Here is a 20,244-nt window from a genome sequence, read left to right on the forward strand (position 1 = left end):
TCCCATCCCTACCAAATACCACTGAAAGCCTTGTCTTGGTGCAGAGCAAGTTTATTTGTATTTTTACATTTGTTTACTAGGAAAGTCCAGCTGGGCATGTTCCCTTTTTCACTGGAGGCCCGGGGAGAAAAGCCCCAAGTAATACATTAGCATAAAAACAAATCAGACCAGTATTAAATGTGCATTGCATCAACAACACTTTTTGTGGTATTACAGCTGTTTGGTTTAACTGCTGTTCTTGAGAAGTGTTTGCCAAAGCTCACCATTGAAGACTTACCAACGTAGCAAACAGTACATATTTAAACTTTTTTTATAAAATGAGTATTGAATGATTGATCTGATGCTACAAAACTCTTTAAATCATTTTTTTAAGGGTGGTTATTGTTTATAATGATTTTGTGGGGAAAGTGACCATGTATTTTTGTCCTTTATTTCCTTTTTAGTTCAGTATTTTTGTTACTTGGCGATTGGGAGGCAGTTTCACAATAGAGACAAGTTAAGCTGCTCTAAAAAGTTAAATAGGTCGCTGTGAAGTTACAGTTAAATGGTGGCTAATGGATTTATTGCATATATTCTTTTACTTCTTACAGTATATTATGTATCGCACAGTCCCAGCTTCATTCAATATGGCCTTTATGGAGACAGACACTCCTACTGCAGAGGATATCCAGCTGCTGAAAAAAACCATGGAGACTGAGGCCACACAGGTAGCTATTGCTCTCTGCCTACCATGGGTTTATTTTTTCTTTGCATAGACATGTCAAACTGCTAACTTTACTAAAAGGGGTAACACAAGATTGAATGCAGTGACTGAGAATAGGCAAGGCAACATTAATTCATTTCCAAGTAAAAACTGATAAGAAAAAAAAACAATGCAGTCATCACATTGCATAGAGGAAGAGCTACCAGTCATTTCCCTGGTAGTTTCATACCATAGTAAAGAGAAAACCCTAGGTACTACAGAGAGAGACTTTCCCTTTACCTACAGTATTGCTTCTTGTATTGAAAACAAAATCCACACAGGGAAACAGTATTTTGGTCCAAAACTAAAATAGAAGAGTTTTTATTTTAAAATGTATGCTTCCATCCTTGTGAGAGCTTAACATGCTCATCTAAAAATAAACTGCCTGGAGGAATATGGTGAAACAGTGGAGACAATGAAGCAAATATTCCATCTGTCTGTTTCAGAATATATTGGGAATTCTATTGGTAAATCATGGCTCTCCTTTCATAAAACAGAGAAGGGCAGTCCAACATAGGCAGAAAAGGGCCTTTAAAAAGAAAGAAGGGTGATACTTTAGTAGAGATCACAGAAAATAGCAGAGCAGGAGTGGGGAGAAAACGGCACAGAATACTGACTACCCACCTCTCGTCTTCCCCTCAGTTGGATGGCATGCTGACTTTGTAGAGGCCACTGGATAAGAATTATTGTTGTTCAGGGCTTACAGTATGGAGCTCACTTCCAGGCCCTCCCCCCTTTACAAGAATCATAAAGGTTCCAGAAGGCCATTTAGATCTTTTGTTAGAGTTATTAGGGCAGTTGTCATCCATGATGCAGCTGAGATAATTCTATTCTAAGCACAGTAAGAGTTGTACTAATAGTGGTTCATTTTTGCCAAAGAAGGATGGTCTGTAGAGGTTGATTCTGCATTTATCTGAACTAAAATTTCTGAAGTTGTAGAAATTAAAAGTGCTGATCCTGCAGAGGATTCTGCCGCTTTGCAAGGTACCCTGCTGGTGACCACTCTGGACTTGAAGGATGCTTATCTATGTATATTATTCATTCAGACCACAAATAATCTTCAGGTTCGTTGAGGAGCACAATCATTTTCACTTCATCTCACTTTCCTTTGGACTGTCCAGTGCACATAGGATATTTGTGAAATGCCTGAGGGCAAAAGGAGTGCAAATTTATTAGTACCTGGTCATGCATGAAACTGTGGTGACCACTGTGACACCTGTGCACTGACCCAAGGAGCCTCAATCCTCACAAGCACCAGTGATGGGCATGCACATTGGGGGGATAACAAGTACACACACAGTAAAGTGCAATTTCCCTTAAGAACACACAGAGATCACAGTCATTCTGGGGCTGCTTTCTCCCTTTCTCTCCAGATCCCCAGTAAGACTCCCCACTGGCACAGCTATAGGGTCCAGATCTCAGCCTAGTGGTCAAGCTAAAACCTCCCACCCCTCTCTGTCCAACCATTGCTTTGTGTCCCTGCCCAAGTATCTTACACACACTTTAAGATTTGATTTATATACAAACACACAGACACTCCTGGGGAAGGCTAGCACAAGTTCTTCAGCTGTGCCCCCTTTCTGCCCAGACTATAAGGTAGTACCGACTGTCACCAAGCACTAATATCAGCTATTATAGGGCCCTTTATCCAACTAATAAGTGTGCCGAACAGAAAGACTGTTGGAGTGGCTTGGACAGTATTCACCAAATACATGCAGTGTACTCTAAGAGCTTGAATTATCTCTACACAAAACATCCACAGTTGAAAGGTTTAAAAATATTTAATAATAAATAATAAAAACAGAAGACAAATCTCATCAGTTCAACACAGTGCTAATCAAAAGTTCAGAAATCACAGGAACTTTAAAACAATATTGTAGGATCGTCTGACATAACTGTAGAAAACAGCTAGACTAATCTGGCTAAATTCCTATCCAACTCTGAGAAACTGTGTCCTAAATAACTTTACTTACAAGACAGAGTGCTGGTGAGTTGGTGTCAGCTTCAGACAAAATCCAAAATGCTCAGTCTTTCTCTCAGAGTCTTAAATTGATAATACCTAGTACTGCCGAGTCATTTCACATTACATTATTTCTGTCACTTCTCCTTTAGTTCTCAGGCTAACAGAAACTCAAAATTTACATTTCTTTGAAACTGCACCTGTCCAGGAAGCCACAGCAATAAAAGACACTTTTACATGTAAAATCTAGCAATTATATCTGTCTTAATTAATCTGGATTATTGATGGTCCAGACATCCTGTGTCCAAGCTTGAGATCAAACACAGTTGTAATTCTTTACTTAACAACTTTCTTCCAGAAGGGTGCACTGTGGTTACATTTTTGAAGTTCAGCATATAACACAGTTTTCTTACATTTAGTTTTCTTACATTTGAAATAACAAGCCTGTGTATTATATTAATATTTACATTCACATAGGAGTATCTATAAAATTCTATCTAGCTAGGCTGGCAGCCTTCACAATCACTTAAGATTTACCCTGGCCATCCTCAAAATCCTTCTGAGACCAGAAATGTAAGATGTGTTTGTGGGAGACCTTCAGGACAAAGGAAAGTTCCAGCTCTTCCTCCTCAAGTAGAGAGTTTGATGTTAAAAGCACTATTCCTCAGCAAGGTGGCATAACAAAAAGGATTGCAGATCAGGGAACTGCTGAGAGTCTTGGCAGCATGTCCACAAGCAATTCTGGTGGTATTAGTAGCATGGCTGCACAAGGAAAATCCAGTGACATCCGAAGAGTATCCACTGTCTTGGTGAACTCCTCTCCTTCCTTCCATAAGGCATGAATTCCTTGAGTATGCCACCCAGGTGGGCAAAAGTTAGGGTTGTCCTGTGACATGCCTTCCCCAAGCCAGACAGTTTCCATAGACACCGTACACATGACATGAGATGTCCATCTTGGGCATTTGACAATTAGTTCCTCGGTGCAGATACCAGCAGAAAAATGTACAGATGTGAATGATGATGGACATTTTACTTGTTGTAATGATCTTCAAAACCAGCTAAACCCAGACAGTATAAAGGTAGTGATGACGTTACCACAGCCGTGATACATTAACAAGCAAGGGGAAGTGCACTCACCAGCAATGTAGACTGACAGTGCTGGTGTGGGAAGCAGCCACATGTTCAAATGTACAGCTACAAACTACTGTCGTCTTGATCAGAAAATACTGACAGATGGATTCTCAGTCATTTAAAAATAGCTACAAATAGAGGCCAGACTCTCTACATTTTCAGACCATCTTAGAAGTCATGGGGTACCACAGAGAATATCCCTCCTACTTGCTACTTGAGAGATGAAGTCTTGTAATACCTAGTGGAGTTTCTAGCCAAAGCCTGCATTATACTTGTCAAAAGTTCACTTCTTAGCCGTCACTGCATGCATGACAAAAAGAAGGCCTTGTTTTGCTTCACACAGCTTAGTGGCACAATTGCTGAAGGATGTCCTATACATAAATCTACCAGCAAAACAGATTTATTTCTTCAGCTAATTATAGCACTGTTCGGGACTTCCAATATGGCTGTACACTAAGTAACAGAATCCTTTCAACTGTCCTAGTTTGAAAACAAACTTATAAAAGATGGACAATGAACTTGTCTTTGAAGATGTACATAGATCTGATTTCAGTAACTGGCTAGTAAGTGCACTGCCTGGATGCCAGCAAAAACAAAATTCAGAGAACCTGAAAGAATATCAATCACAAAAGGTGAGGAGAAAGCACTGGGAAGAATTCTGCAGCTATTCAGCAAAAGGCAGTGCAAGCTTCAGGCTTGGTGCGAAATGTCAAATGTACTCGGAGATGATTAAAGTAAAGAAGGGGTATATCAACTCGGATAACAAAAGGCTGGAAAAAATGGAAGAAGCTTTAAGCAGATGTTCAGATCAAATAATAAAACTGCAAACATCAGCAGCTGAAATGAAGAAAAGGCTGGTTGAGTATGAGACTGCTAAAGAATAGATGTTTTAAAAAAATAATAAAATTAGAGGACAGAGCGTGTAGGAAAACCTGAGATTTTCTGCTATACCAGAAACCGGAAGGAACAGACTGTATTAACTTTATGAAAGCACAGATCACAACTGGACTGGTATTCCACAGCAGGCGTTTTTAACAGGACACATCGTGTGTATGCAACAAATCTGGCCATGAGAAAGCAACCTAGACCTTTAATAGTAAAATTGCAATCCTACCCACCAGAGAGAGTTGATTCTGTAAAAACTGTGGCAGAAGAACAAAGTGCGAAAAGCGGGAGAGACTAGAGTGTTTGTGGAAAATAATTACTCACTGTATACTAGGCAGAAGAGGAGTTCATTTTGTTATAGTAATTGGGAACTATTGAGAAGCAGGCATGAGAGTCAGGCTGCTATATCCAGCAATTTTCAGAATATTCTTTCCTGGATGGCCAAAATCAATTTTTGGTGCAGAACATGCTAAGAAGGAAATACAAAAGATTGTTCAGCAAAAAGTGAGCTGTCAAACAGGAGATTCTGCTGCTTGTTCATGTGGTAATAAAGGCCATAGAGAGATTGTGCCAGTGAAACCTTTCCAGTGTTTCAAAGAAAAGTACTTGAGAGACCAAAGAAAAGCACCAGAGTTGGCTAGAGGAACTTGGAAGTATGTTGGAAATGAAGCAGAGAACTAGACTCTGGAGATAGAGATAAACAGGGGAAAAAAGCTACTCAGAAATTGACAAATAAATGTGAGATTACAAAGCATTAGTTATATTTGTGAAGCATGACCGAACAAGAAAACCTGGAAATATTGGACTGCTTTGTCTTAAACTTGTAGGGGACTCGAAAGCATATGCCTCCCTTCATATCATTAATGTTTGGAAGAAAATTTAGGACGGAGGAAGAAAAGAGTTAAATGTAAGTAAAACAAAATTTTGTTCTTAAAAGTATTTTTATAATGCATGGCATAAACTGCATGCTGTAAAGCAAAGCTTTCTCCATTATTTTAAAATGTAATTTAAAGTAAACGTATGCCCGTTTTTTTTTTTTTTTCCTTTTTCCTTGTTCAGTTTTAAGTAATGTAGGCACTGCAGTGTATGTAAAAAAAAAAAAAAAAAAAAAAGTCTGGTCAAAAGAGCATGATACAAGAAAAATTATATTCTTTTTCTTACTCATGCATAGGGGGATGATTGGGTTAAGGCCCTTGGATTGATCTAGTAACAAGCTTTAAGGGGAAGCAAATCAATAAAAAAGAACACTATAATTAAAATGTTTTCCTCCAACAAATAAATAAGTACTTCTAGTATAGGCAACTGTGTATTTGTGTCTTGGGTCTCTGTGGAGACCCATCTGATCATAGACAGTAAAAAGAATACTTCTTTCTTTCAGTGGCTTTCTTTCAATGGCTAGGAGGTAATATTTTCTGAAAGTATTCAAGTGTATTTTTAATCTGGGAGAGGAATAAAGAAGACAAAAACAGACAGCACTTAATAGAAGCATGGGCTTGTACCATGCATCTTAGCATGGATAACCTTCCTTGTAGGTTAATCCAAGTTTGTGTGTGTGGCTGTCAGTCTGGGAGAATTGTTCCTATTAGAAGGGTTAAACTTCAGTATTGAAGATGTACATAGATCTGATGTTGTCATTCTTCACTTAATCCTTGACTGTGGGTTTGTTTCCTTATGTGGTTCCTTATCTCAGAACTGACTCGGCCATTATTCCAGCTTGCGCCTTCCAAAAACTCTCGAGCGTAGCTCTACCCATAATGCTCCTCAAGATTACCTCATATCTCATTTGCCACTTTAAGTGCCAGACACGTTCCTCTTCTGTCAGCTCTCGAGCTAGCAATTTATGTTATCTCTTTTTTCAAATTCTTTCTAAATAGTTGTTTCTCTAAGACCTTATTCTTTACCCAGCTTCCCTATTCTTTTCTGGTGTGGTTTTTTCCCCTCCAGTTTACCATCATTGGTAGCCCTCCTTCCCCTTTCTTACCATTATGGTAATCTTCTGTACCATTTTGTACCTATTTTCCTCTGTTCTTTTACCGCTATGGTAACTCTTTTGTACCGTTGTTAGTACATTTTTCCCTTAAAAAAGGGAAAGAAAAGAAAGAAAAAAAATCTTCTGGTTTCAATAGATGCCAGAAATGTGGCCATAAACTGTCAGATTCTGACAGACATGACTTCTGTGTTTACTGGAAGACTGTGCAATGTGTCATGGCTTTAGCCACCAGGCCCCCCATAGAGAGGAAGAAAATAGTATCTAGCTTTGATGAGGCCATATGTGTGAGTTCTAAGATGGATGTTAGCTCCCCTTCTTCCTCCAGGCATGAGGGCTGTAAGAAGAGATGCTTAGTTCCAACACTCTTGTTGGAATCGCCTGTTAAAAAAGCTAAGTCTTCCCCAGTTCCCATAGTTTCTGTGGAACCGGAGGGAAAGCAGTTGCCATCATCGGTGCAGTTGGTGCCAATCTCTACACCAACAATTTCGGCACCCACTATTTCCTCAACTCAGACGTTTTCACCTTCCTCCATTCCACATATTTTGGAACCAAAGGAGTTTTCTTTCAAGGATTTGGCACAAACAAGGTACCGCCCAATAATGTATCCCTTTGTAGACTGACCACCAAGTCCATTTTTGAATAGACCCCGATCCCCATTGGTCTGTGTGGTCCATTCCACCAAGAGCCTCACAGAGTCCAGTGTTCTGAGGTTAGTGGACCACCTCTTGGTGGTGAGGGGATTAGCCGTGTCCTAGGTTCCTAGCACTTCTGACTCTAGAAATTTACATGTCGCTCACCCGCTTCTTGCTCCTCCTCTGATTCCAACTGAGCATTTGGAGTTCCAGGTTCTGACAGTCTTGGCGCCGACTGTATTGGCACCAGTGAGTATCTTGTCTCCAGCATCGATAACTACCCTGAGCTCTTTGGTTCTGTCTGAGCATGATTTGACACCAATCTTATCTGAGCCATCCATGCTTTCCAGAGCTTCATCACATGTAAGTTTGACTGTGGCTTCAGGCTCAGGAACAGCTTCTTCAGTGCGAATGGTACCACGGTTTTGAAGGAGTCTATTTTAATTCCAGGCTCCCATTCCTCTATTGGGGGGTCTGTTTTCCGGGCCATGGAGAGGGTCTTGTCCACTACTGGCTCTCAATCGATTCCCTTCTCATTGGAACAGCTTCCTGGTCCTTCCCCTCACCCACAGCTACCACCAGCCTCTGACCTGGGACAGCGGGCACAAAAACCTCAGGATTCAAGCATGACTGTTATGCTCTCTTCAGACACCTCCCTGCCCAGTCCCACCAAGGAGGTGCCCCAGAAGAGAAAGTGCAGGAGGAAGCACTTGGGTTCCCCTGAAGAGTCTTAAAACAGAAGATGCTGACTTTGATGAAGGGGAAGATTCCCCAAAGTCGCCCCCAGAAGATGTCTCGTTCGGTGACCTTCTAGAGATCCTTAAACAGAGGAGTGAGTGGCTGGACTTCCCAACAACCTTCCTCAAATGAATCTGTATACCTGGAGGATTTCCATGCCTGATCATCTACTGCTTGGAGCTCTCTGCCCGCTGATGGTCTGATTAAACTGATTGCCCAGCAAACTTGGAAGATTCCCGATTCCATCGAACCAGTCTCCAAGACCAAACCGTATGTTGTCAGCTCCTGCGGATCAGTAAGATTGGGCTAAAGGGGTGCCAGTGGATGCCATGGTGATTGTGGCAGCTACCAAAAAGGAACTTGCTGATGAAAGTCCTACTATCCATCCTCCTAATAAGGAGTCTAGGATGATGGATAGATCCGGGAAGCACATGTACACTTCACTGACCTTCGCGCTTGGGTCCTTAAACTTCATTGCACATTTCACCAGGCTTCAATGAGATCTGATAAAGGAGTTATCAGATGCTCTAACAGGAACCATAGCTAAGGGGGTTCAGGCTAAAGTAGCTTCCCAGCTGGCAACCCTTGACTCAGTATGTAATTCCTCCATGAGGCTCAGTGCACGATAGAATGTCGTTGGAATGGAGCCACCGACTTAGGTCCTTTTTGCATAAATTGCTGGTCAGTACTTGATAAGACATTGATTCAGTAATGACCATTGTGACGCCAAGGGCCATTGTAGACTTCGCATATGAAACTGAACAAGGGGAACTAAAGTGATGGTGGCAGCCATAGATCCTAGAGTCTGCAACACCAGTCTTGCAGTCACTGTTCTGATGTGAATTGCTCCTCGCTGGGGATCACTGTCAGCTAAGAAAAATCCCATCTAGAGCCGACACAGCATTTAGTGTTCATAGGGTCGGTGCTGGACACAAGCACCTGTATTGCATTTCTACCCCAAGAAAGAATTCAGAGAATAAAATCATAAGTCAGCCAAACTATTCACATCAGAACACAGCTGAAGGGATAGCTAAGGCAGCGGGTTCAGGCATAGCCGTGAGGAGACACACCTGGGTGCACTTACATGAATTTGCAGAGCCATTTAGGTTTTCTTTCTTCAATGCTGCCTTTGATGGAACATCCATTTTTGGCCCTAAAGCTAAAGACTCTTGCCAGATTTGAGAAGGATGGAAAGACCCTTACTGCCATGGGGATATGCTTTTCCACTCCTCAGCGGCCCTACTCCAGGAACCAGAGGAGTACAAAGCTATGGTTCAAAAAGTCCCAAGTGTCTTTCCTGGACTCGTGTGGTAGCAACTCCCCCCAGGGCAGAGGGGAGATGTATAATGGAAGACACCATGCTAGAGGCAGAGGTGGCCCACAAAACCGGGGTTCCGGGGATTCATTTCCTGGTAACTGCTATCAGCACTCCTGAATGGAGGCCTGATTGCCTTCCTCTGGAGGCAGCCGGGGGTCAGCTTTCCTTGCACCTACCTGCTTAGCTAACCATAACAACAGGCAATTGGGTGCAGAGGATTGTAACCAGAGGTTTCAATATTCCCTTCTTGAAACAACCCAAACAACCAAAGAAAATCCCAGACGTTCCACCCAGTCACAGGGATGCAGCAGTTCTAGTAATTCAAAAACTGCTCGACAAAAGAGCCATCCAAGCAGTCCCACCAGACCAGATAACATCTGGAGTTTACTCAAGATTCATTTTAGTGCCAAAAAGAAAACCGGGAACTGGAGACCAATTTTGGATCTCAGTGTTTTGAGCAAGTCAGTTCAACAAACTAAATTCTGGATGGTCACGGTTCAGTCTATTCTTCCCTTTTTAGGGAAAACAATTGGATGTGCTCAATAGATCTTCAGGATAGTATTATCACATAAAAATAGACAAATGGTCCAGAAGAGTTTTTGCGCTTTCGGCTAGGAGCCAGTCATTATCGGTTCAGAGCCATGCTGGTCTCACCATAGCCCCCAGCATGTTCACTAGTTGCGTGACAGTGGCCACAGCTCATTTCATACTGGGAGGATTCCGTGCATTTCCATACCTAGATGACTGGCTCATTACCACAACCATCAGGGATATACTGCTTCAGGTAAGGAACTACAATCTTCAAACTTGCTCCTCGCTGGGGATCACTGTCAGCTAAGAAAAATCCCATCTAGAGCCGACACAGCATTTAGTGTTCGTAGGGTCAGTGTTGGACACAAGCACCTGTATTGCATCTCTACCCCAAGAAAGAATTCAGAGAATAAAATCATAAGTCAACCAAATTATTCACATCAGAACAGTGACTGCAAGACTGGTGTTGCAGACTCTAGGATCTATGGCTGCCACCATCACTTTAGTTCCCCTTGTTCAGTTTCATATGCAAAGTCTACAATGGCCCTGGGCGTCACAATGGTCATTACTGAATCAATGTCCCATCAAGTACTGACCAGCAATTTATGCAAAAAGGACCCGAGTCGGTGGCTCCATTCCAACGACATTCTATCGTGCCTTCCCTTTGTCCCTCCTCAACGCCAAACCATAGTGACCACGGACCCAACCCATATGGGAGGGGGGCATTATCTGGGAAAGACATTCCAGGCACTTGGTCCCAGTTAGAGGCCAATTTGCACATCAGTGTTCAAGAGATGAGGGCAGTGCTTCTGGTGTTGCAAGCATTCCAAGAAACCCTCACCTTGAAAACGACTACAATCCAAACAGACAACATGTCAGTGGTTTGGTACATCAACAAACAAGGGGAACCAGATCTTACCCTCTTTGTCGAGAAGCACTCTGAGTAAGGCAATGGACAAGTTCATCTGACCACTTTCTAATTGCAGTGCATATTCCAGGGAGCTCCATTGTGATTTTGTGGACCAATTGAGCAGGAGCATTCTGATGCCTCACGAGTGGTCTCTCAGCCATTTCTTGGCAGAAAAGATATTCTATCAATGAGATCAGCCCTGCTGCAATCTCTCTGCATCCCTCCTGAACAACAAGTGCAGCAGCTACTTTGCCCTGATCCCATCTCTGGTGGAGTCACTGAGAGATGCTGTCCTTCACGATTAACCACTTGGTCTAATATGTGCCTTTCTCCCGGTTCCTCTCATTTCCCAGTTTTTGAAGAAAGCCAACAGGTCGAAGAACACAATAATTCTCATTGCCCCTTTCCGGCCTCGACAGATATGGCTTCCCTTTGTGTGGCCTCACTTAATTCAGGAACCTTGGACATTCCCCAGAATCTTCAAAATCTGAAGCCCACTGTGTGGCTTCTCCAGTGCCAATGATTTCCAGGCATACTAGCCTTACGGCCCCAGTTCAGTGACTTGTTCTAGGCTCCCACAAACCTTCCACTAGACAATTATACCGCAACAAGTGGCAACAATTTTCAAAACGGGCTACAGACCATAATCTTGATCCATATTATGCACCAGTTCATAAGGTCTTAGAATTTTTAGCATCGTTTTTCGATGCAGGGGCATCCTCCTCAACTATATGGGTTCATTTAGCTGCAATTTCAAATTTTCATAATGGTCTAAATGAAATAGCGCTAATGTCACAAACGTTGTAAAGCCTTTCTGAAAGGAACCCTGTTGTTGAGACCTTCATACAAGGATCTGTCTACAACTTGAGACTTCATAATCTTTGTTTTAACCCCCATTTGAACCAGCAACGGATTGCGATTTGAAGTATTTATCCTGGAAAACCTCCTTTTTGGTTGCTATTACTTCTGCTAGGAGAATATCCAAGTTACAAGCCTAATCTTTCCTAAGGATAGGGTGTCTTTGCAAACAAATGTTTCCTTTTTATCAAAAATAGTATCTGACGCTATTATCAGTTAAGCTATACAACTTCCCAGATTTTTTCCCAGATTTTCAAACAAAGGCAAATATTGTGCGCATTTGCTAGATGTTCACAGACCTTTACATTTTTACCTTCACAGAATAAAGGAATTTAGAAAATCTGATCAGCTGTTTGTTTCATCTGATCAGCTGTTTGTTTCATTGTCTACTGCTACTCTGGGCAAACCAGTTTCTAAGGTTACTCTGGCTAGATGGCTCAAGGACTGCTTAACCTTTATTTATAAGAAAAAGAATGTACTACTGTTGGGACCCGTAAAAGCACATTCTATGAGACCAATAGCTGCTTCCGCAGTCTTCCATTCCAGAGCTTCTATAGATGATATATGTGCAGCAACTACGTGGGCATCCCTGCATACCTTTATTACTCATTACAAGCTGGATATAGTCTCTAGGGGGCAAGCATCTTTTGGTTCGATGGTGCTTAGGAATATTCTTCCGTGAGTCCTCCCAGGATTTCGGAAGCTGTGGGGCTCTGTCCCACAGTCAAGGATTAAGTGAAGATTGACAACATCAGATAAAGAAGTTATGTCTTACAGTAACGTTCCCTTGTGTTGTCGATTTTTACTTATCCATGACATCCACACCCTCCTTCCCCCTGCCTTTCAGGCTTCTTGGTGAAACAGATCTAAACATACTGACTGAATTATTCCTTTATGAATACAGATATGGTTTCTGATTTGTTATTTTTTGTCTGTCACTACCTCAGATTAAGTTTGCATAAGATAATCTTGAGAGGATCATTCTGAGTAGAGGTAATCTAGAGAGTTTTTGGAAGGCACGAGCTGGAATATCGGCCGAGTCAGTTCTGAGATACGGAACCGAACCCACAGTCAAGGATAAGTGAAGATCGACAACATAGACGGAAAATTTATGGTAAGAAATGACTTTTTTTTCCCCACCTCAGGTCTGGCCCTGTGGCCGTATAAACATCTTCATCTGTGAATATATACCCTTGCTTTCTTCCAGTCCTTCTCCTGTGGACAAAGCAGGAAAGGTATTGGACAGATTTAGTAGGAGAATATTTTCTTCCACTTTCGAGTATCAGATTCTTAACTATCAAACTCTTATGTCGATGCTTATGTTTTTTGTGCAGATAATTCCAGAAAATTATCTAACACACGTCTTCCAGAAAGTAGTGCCTATCTGATTTCCATTGATTGCAACATCTCTTAAGTATCAAAACATGCCTTAAAAGTAGGGTAATTTGTGGTGCACTATTTTAAGCCCAACTGTCAATGCGTATATCACTTTCTCTATTGTAAGTTACTGATTTTTCTTTTTACTTTTATAATACATAGCAGCACACATGATTGGACTGTATTTTTTTTTTAATAAATGAATATGTAAAGTATTGTTTCTCTTTTGTTCATGGGGGGGGGGGGTGACAACGCTAGCAGAGTCTATATAGGCATTTTCCAAATTTTTTTGACTGAGCCCAAAAGGTTCGCCATCGCTGACTAGAGTGTGTATGGTTGTGCAGATACTGTAACTAGTGCTACTATTACTTCTGCAGAATTGAGGAAGTATGCCTTGGTGTACATAGTCATTAGATGTTCTTTGTGTTTCACTGTTGCAGTCATCACTTGTGGATTATCCCTGCTGTGGTAGCCCTCTGCTTTTCTGTGTCTGCTGCTGTCGCTTGCTGACTGACGTCAGGTCATCAGTGCCATAAAGCAAGGCAGCCGACGCCATTACATCAGTCTTTCTTGCCATGGAGCCCATAGCAGAAGCAGTTCGTAAGTGTGCCAGTTGGTCGCTACCAGAGTTTGAATTACAGCTAAAAACGTGTAAAGCCCAGGATATTCACCAAATGCCTTATGCAGACAGAAAAATTTACAGATTTACCCTTATCTGGACGACTTCCTCATTCAGGCAGAGTGCAAAGAAAAGCTACTCAAGGACCTCCTCTTTGTCAAAACCCTCCTAACCTCCTTAGGGTACACCATCAATGAGAAGAAATTAAAGGAAACACCTTCCAGGAAGATCATTTTCTTGGGAGCACTGCTGAACACAGCATCCAAAATGGCCTTCCTGTTGCCAGAAAAGCAGAGCTTCCTGCCTCTCTACTTTACCCATCTGGCTTCCAGAAGTCACCTCACTGTGAGTAAGTTCCTGCAAGCCTTATGGTACATGGCATCTTGCATCCTTCTAATTCCTCTGGCCAGGCTTCACATGAGAAAACTTCAGTGGTATCTAAAGAACCTTTGGTGTCAGCACTCTCAACCTCTAGAGACCTCTCTCCCTCTGATCCCCTGTGTAAGGGCCGAGTTTCTCTGTTGGGCAGGGGTGTCCAAGAAACAAGGGTCTTTCCTTCACCTTCCACCCAACTGAGCAAACATTACCACCGATGCCTCAGACATTGCTTGGGGTGCTCACCTAGAAGGCAAGTGCACCCAAGGTATTTGGGATGCCCAGCACCTTCCCTTACACATTAAACAGAAGGAAATGATGGCAGTACAAGAGGCTTTTACATGCTTCATACCCCATCTCAAGCCAGCTGTTCTCCTTATCAAAACGGATAACACCACAATAATGTAGTACATCAACCAACAGGGAGGGACACAATCTTACCCTCTGTGCAGGCTAGCCATGAACCTCTGGCTGACAGCCTCTTCCATGGGATTACACCTAAAATAGCCCAATACCTACCAGGGATCAACAACACCCTGGTAGACCAGTTAAGCAGAAACTTACTTGACCCCCATGAATGGCAGCTCCACAAAAAAATCCTTTTACAAATCACTCAGGAGTGAGGGACTCAGGAGGTGGATCTCTTTGCTTTGCACCTCAACCATCAGCTGAAAAAATTCTATACCAGAGAGTATCATCACCTAGCGTGGAAGGTGGATGCCTTGACCTTCCCCTGGGACTCCCTCTTTGTGTACGCATTCTCTCCTCTGCCTCTTATTCCCAGTGTACTGATCACGATAAGGGAGGAGAGACCAAAGGCCATCCTCACTGCTCCAGATTGGCCCAGACAAAATTGGTACCCCTTACAGGTCCCAGACATTATCACAGAGACCAGAAGGCCCAGCACCAGAAAATCTTACACAGGAAAATGGAAAAGATTCTTCTCCTGGAGCCAGTCCAGAGGGGGCAATACCTGACAACCTTCCATCCCTCTTATCCTTGACTAGCTAGCGGAGCTACTTAATAGTGGCCTGTCCTTCTCTTCTGTTAAAATCCACGCCTCAGCCATTTCAGCTCATTTTGATACAAATCAGCCCTGTTCTCTCCCATCCTTTGATTAAACAATTCCTCAGAGTGGCTTCTAATATCAGATCTCCCAGAAGCTCACCCACGCCAGCCTGGGACTTGAATTATGTTTTGGAAAAACTAACCTTACCACACTTCGAACCCGCAGCTTCAGCAAAACTAAGATACCTCTCCTGAAAGACTACTTTTCTACTAGCTATCACCTCAGCCAAAAGAGTTTCAGAACTTCAGGCACTGATGGCCATTGAACCCTTCATCATTTTCCATGCAGACAGAGTCTCCCTGAGGAGTAATCCATCTTTTATGCCCAAGGTGGTATCTAAGGTGACTATCAACCAGGCCATACATCTACCCACCTTCTTTCCTAACCCTCAAAAGAAGGGGGAATGAATTCTGCACTCACTAGATGTGCACAGGCAGCTCAGATACTATCTGGACCATACAAAACCCTTCAGGAAAACAGACCACTACTTGTCAGCTTTGCCCAAGGGGCAGAGGGAAAGCCCATTTCCAAGCAAATGATTTCTAAATGGATATCACACTGTATCCATTTCTGCTACTGATTACATGGGAAACCACCCCCTAAGTCTATTCGTACCCATTCCACTAGGGCAGTCTCCACTTCCACAGCATTTCTCAGAGGACTTCCCACCAGGGACATCTTGGAAGCTGCCATACCTTTACCAAGCATTGCCACCGACCTCTATTTTCTAAGGCTAGGGCAGGGTTTGCCTCTGCAGTTCTGCAGGGCATGCTGACCCATGCCTAGGTCTCTTACTAATCCTACCACCCCTCTCCTCATCTTTGGGAATCCTCCCACATGTGATGACTGCAACAGTGAAACGTGAAGAACATAGTACTGTTGTGTACACTTACCATAAATGTAGATGTTCAAGTGTATTCACTGTTGCAGTCCTGGTTTCCCTTCCTCCTTCCCCCTTCTATCCTTAGGGAGACATAAGCTTCTAACAGTGGCTTTTAGCCATTAGGACCACTTTACCATATTTCCTTGGACTTCTGACTGGTTAGGGCAAGAAAGGCTGATGTAATGGTGTCTGCTGCCTTGCTTTATAGCACTGACAATCTGATGTCAGTTAGCAAGCGACAGCAGCCGATGCAGAAAAACATTGACTCTGGTATTCGTGCAGGCCAAGGGCTAACACAGCAGGGATAACCCACAGGTGATGGCTGCAACAGTGAATACACTCGAGCATCTATATTTATGGTTAAGTGTACACAACTGTACTTTTTATGATAAGGTAAAGTCTGAAACTTTAAATTCTGCTTTAGGTAAGGAGGGTTTTTGTTTTTTTTTTGGCTTATATGTTAAAATGGTCCTCAGATAACTTGTTGAGAGAGAATTTAATACAGAGAAACTACAGATTCCTCAAATTTCACTTGGGAGCACTTTCTATGGGAATAAATAAACTCCTCAGACAGACCAAAGCACGTAAATGTCTGAGATGCTGGCTGTGATCCATGCTTTTATAATCTCTTCATCATCTGTGGTTCCCAGGACCTCTTCAGCTGACTGCAGACAAAACCACAGTGATGTGGTACATAAAGAAGCAGAGGCCACCAGATCGTACCTTGTCTGCTGATTATAAAGGTTTGGAAGGTAGCTCTTCAGCATTCCTTAATTCTCCAATCATCTTATATTCCATCACAGAAAAACAATGGCAGACAAAGTGAGCAAGAACAAGCAGACCCTCACAAATGGAAGTTGAACAAGGAGGTCTTCAAAGAATCGATCCAATTGTGGGGAACACCTCTAATAGATCCATTTGCCTCCTTTCAAAATAGACAACTGAACAAATCTTGCTATAGGACTCGTTGCAAACAGGCCTGGAAAAGAGATGCATTTTCTTTCCTCTGGTCTAGAATGTTACTTTATGCCTTTCCACTGATACCCAGAGTAATTTCAAAGATTCAGGAGAACCCAAAGATAATTTCAGTTGACCCCCTTTTGGACCAAGCAACTGGTTCTCCCTTCTTATGGAATTTGCCAAGGGCAATTACCACAAGGTTCCTCACAAGCTTGAACTATTCATACCAGACAAGAGGGGTGTGATGCATCTCAGTTTCAGATATCTTGAATTAACAGTCTGGATGATTCAATTCAGACACCTCTTTCATGAGGATGTGCAGCAGGTATTAAAGAAGGCAAGAAAACCTGGTACTGGGAAATCTTATTGGCAAGTGGAGAAGGTTTTCTAGTTTTTCCTAGCCAATAACCAGGGTCCCATTAGGGATTATGTATCAATGGTGCTTAATTTTTTTATGAGAGTTACTATCCTCTGGCCTCTTATTCCATTATCATGGTACATTTTGCATCCATTTCAGCATGTCTGTATGTGGCTGTTCCACTTTCTTCTCTGTTTGTAGTGAAACCGTTTCTGAAGGAAGTTTTATGCCCTAGACCTCCTCATAAACAGGTTACCTTTCATGGGATCTTAACTTTGTGCTGGAAAAAGTTAACCATGTCGCTGTTTGAACCACCCCTTCAACCAGAGTCAAAATTCATTACATGGAAAACTGTTTTTTTTTCATTGCCCTAACGTCTGCAAGAAGAGTATTTGAGTTGCAAGGTGAGTGAGCCCTTTCTGGTCTTCCATAAACATAAGGTCACATTAAAAACAAATCCCTCATGTAAGCCCAAAGTTGTTTCAGAGTTTTCTTTGAATCAAGCCATCGGTTTCCCAGTGTTCTATCCAGATCATCAGAAATGGGGGAGAGGATTCTACATACTTTGGATATGCATTCGCAGCTCAGGTACTTTCTTGGCAGGACTAAGTCCTTTAGAAAAGTAGGTCAGATATTTGTTTCTTATGTTGGGACAAAGAAAGGACAACCTGTGTCAAAACAGACTGTTTCCAGGTGGTTGTCCTCAGCTGTTGCCTTTAGTTATTCCCACATGATAATGTAGTTGCAGGTAATATAAATGCTCATTCTACTAAAGCCTTGGCTGCTTCTGTGGTATATTGGAAAGGGTGGACTCCAAAGGTATTCTAGAGGCAGCTTACATGGTCCTCTGTACATACCTTTATAAGGCATTACCAACTGGTTTCCTTTTCTAGATCCAGGACAGGATTTACTAGGGCCATTCTCCAGGGGCTCGTGGATCCATATCCATCTTCCCCCCCAGATAATAGTCTTGGGAATCAACTGATATATCCTAAAGGTTACTGCAGCAATGACAGTGATGAACATTGTGTATCTGTAATTATATTTTATATATGTATAATGTATGTATGTATGCATGCACACAAATTAATATGTATGTGTGTATAACTAAATAAATTCTAAAAAAACAGTATATCTGAACAAATGGCTTGTGAAAACGTATTTGACCCAAGAATAACATGCCACATGAGTAACAAAACTAGTAGCATCCAACAGAAGAAAATGCAACAGACAATTTAACAATGGGTACAGTATGTAATTTACAAAGATTACTTTCATAAACCAGGTGTCAGAAATGAGATGTAAAGCCATGATACTAGTCTAGCAGTTCTCTTCCCACTATAGAAAATGTGGTACATTGTAATGGGCTTCTGCTGCTGACCTTTAATTTACATGAGTATTCAGGTTGCTAAGCAGAATTTATGCATGAACCATGGTAGTATGTGGTAGCACCTCATTGTCTAGTAATACATTAGCCGCATATGTCAAGCCTTGTGAGTTCTGTGGCACTTTCCCCACTACTGCTGCTATTTACACATTCTAATTGTTTTGCATTTTAAAAGTCAAAGAAATGAATTAAATGCCATGAGTGAGCAGCTGATGTGTATGACATTCTCACTGGGTATGCATGACAGGGTCTGTATGCATCTTAGAGGGAATATTGCTTGGGGTGTATCCTTCACTTAAAGCCAGTCATATTTGGTCCTTTCCTTCATTTGGAGTCTTAACTGATTTATTATTGTTTTCATTTTGGAAACTGATTAGCTCTGACGTCCCCTCTGTAATGGATAACCGGTTAGGATCTTAGGTTATCTTGTCCATCCACTTCACTGGATGGAAACTGGTCCACTGCTAGCCACCAACATGGCAAACAGATTTCCTTGCACAGCTAAAGCTCCTCCCCTACCTCCTGTGATGCACATCAGCTCTGTTTCCCCAGATCTCATTTGCCATCATAGCATCAACAGCAATCCTAACAGGCTCAAGAAAAGTGTTTTTTTTAAAGAAAAAATTTACTTTTTCCATCTTTGTTTACCTTAAACCTCTATCATGTAAATAAGATTATTTCTTTCTTTCTTTTTCCCCTTCCTTCTTTCCTTGCCTCAGGCTACAGGCCTTCAACTAGGGAAAAAAAGCAACTCTTCAATAAGTGTTTAATAATCTAGGATTATTCCTTGTTTCGAGATTGTCTAGTTGGATAATAATGTTTTTCCTACTGTTTCTATTTATGTAGAGTAACTTTTTTGTGTTTGTTGCTTAGTCCTACTGTATTTTGTCTAGAACTAGTATGGAAATACCTCAGGGTTTGGGAAACACAGACAAAGGGGCCACAAGAGCCCACCCCAGGACACCCACAGTTTGTGTGGTGTGATTGCTGCTGAATCCTTTGAAGAAGCAGTGTGACATCTGCAAGTCCTACAGGCAAAGGACATTGGAAGAATGCAAAAACATACAAATTCTGAATGCTCTTCCTTCTGATGAATCCTGCAGAGGGGATATGGGCAGGAAGAAAGAAAAAGGATAGTAGAAGTACAGCCTAAGGATTCCTCATCTCCAGAACAATCAAGTCCTGAACATCAGACTACTTAATGCCCACCCCCACCCCCGTCAGGAACCTCACCGGGAGACAACCATCAGCTCTCCTTTGCAGCAACCTGTTAAGATGTTGTCTTTCACTGAGGTGATCATCCAGGATCCTTTGAGGAAGTGTGTGGAAACTTTTCTTCTGAGAAGGAATTGTCCCAATTCATGTTGATTAAACCCTGCTATGTCATCCCACATAATTAGGTTGATCAGGAGACCCTTGATACAGCATGACTTGGAACACAATGTGAGGGCATTTGTAAAAGCCCAGATTGAAATGGGTATAAAGCCATCCTCTTCTGTCTCTGAGGTGGACAGGTCCAAA

The 20,244-nt window shown here is 42.1% G+C and overlaps 1 protein-coding gene across 1 annotated transcript in view; it reads left to right on the forward strand.

Annotated features, from left to right (window-relative positions):
* LOC122789622 (serine/threonine-protein phosphatase 2A 56 kDa regulatory subunit delta isoform-like) overlaps positions 1 to 20,244 on the forward strand; it is a 1,584,804-nt gene that overhangs the window by 1,529,979 nt on the left and 34,581 nt on the right. The window contains exon 19 of the mRNA XM_044057373.1: positions 591 to 707. Coding sequence (XP_043913308.1) covers positions 591 to 707 — 117 coding nt within the window. The remainder of the gene's footprint in view (positions 1 to 590; positions 708 to 20,244) is intronic.

Source organism: Protopterus annectens, chromosome 1.part0, assembly GCF_019279795.1.
Source record: "Protopterus annectens isolate FY-2018-M chromosome 1.part0, PAN1.0, whole genome shotgun sequence".
Taxonomy (NCBI): Eukaryota; Metazoa; Chordata; order Ceratodontiformes; family Protopteridae; genus Protopterus; species Protopterus annectens.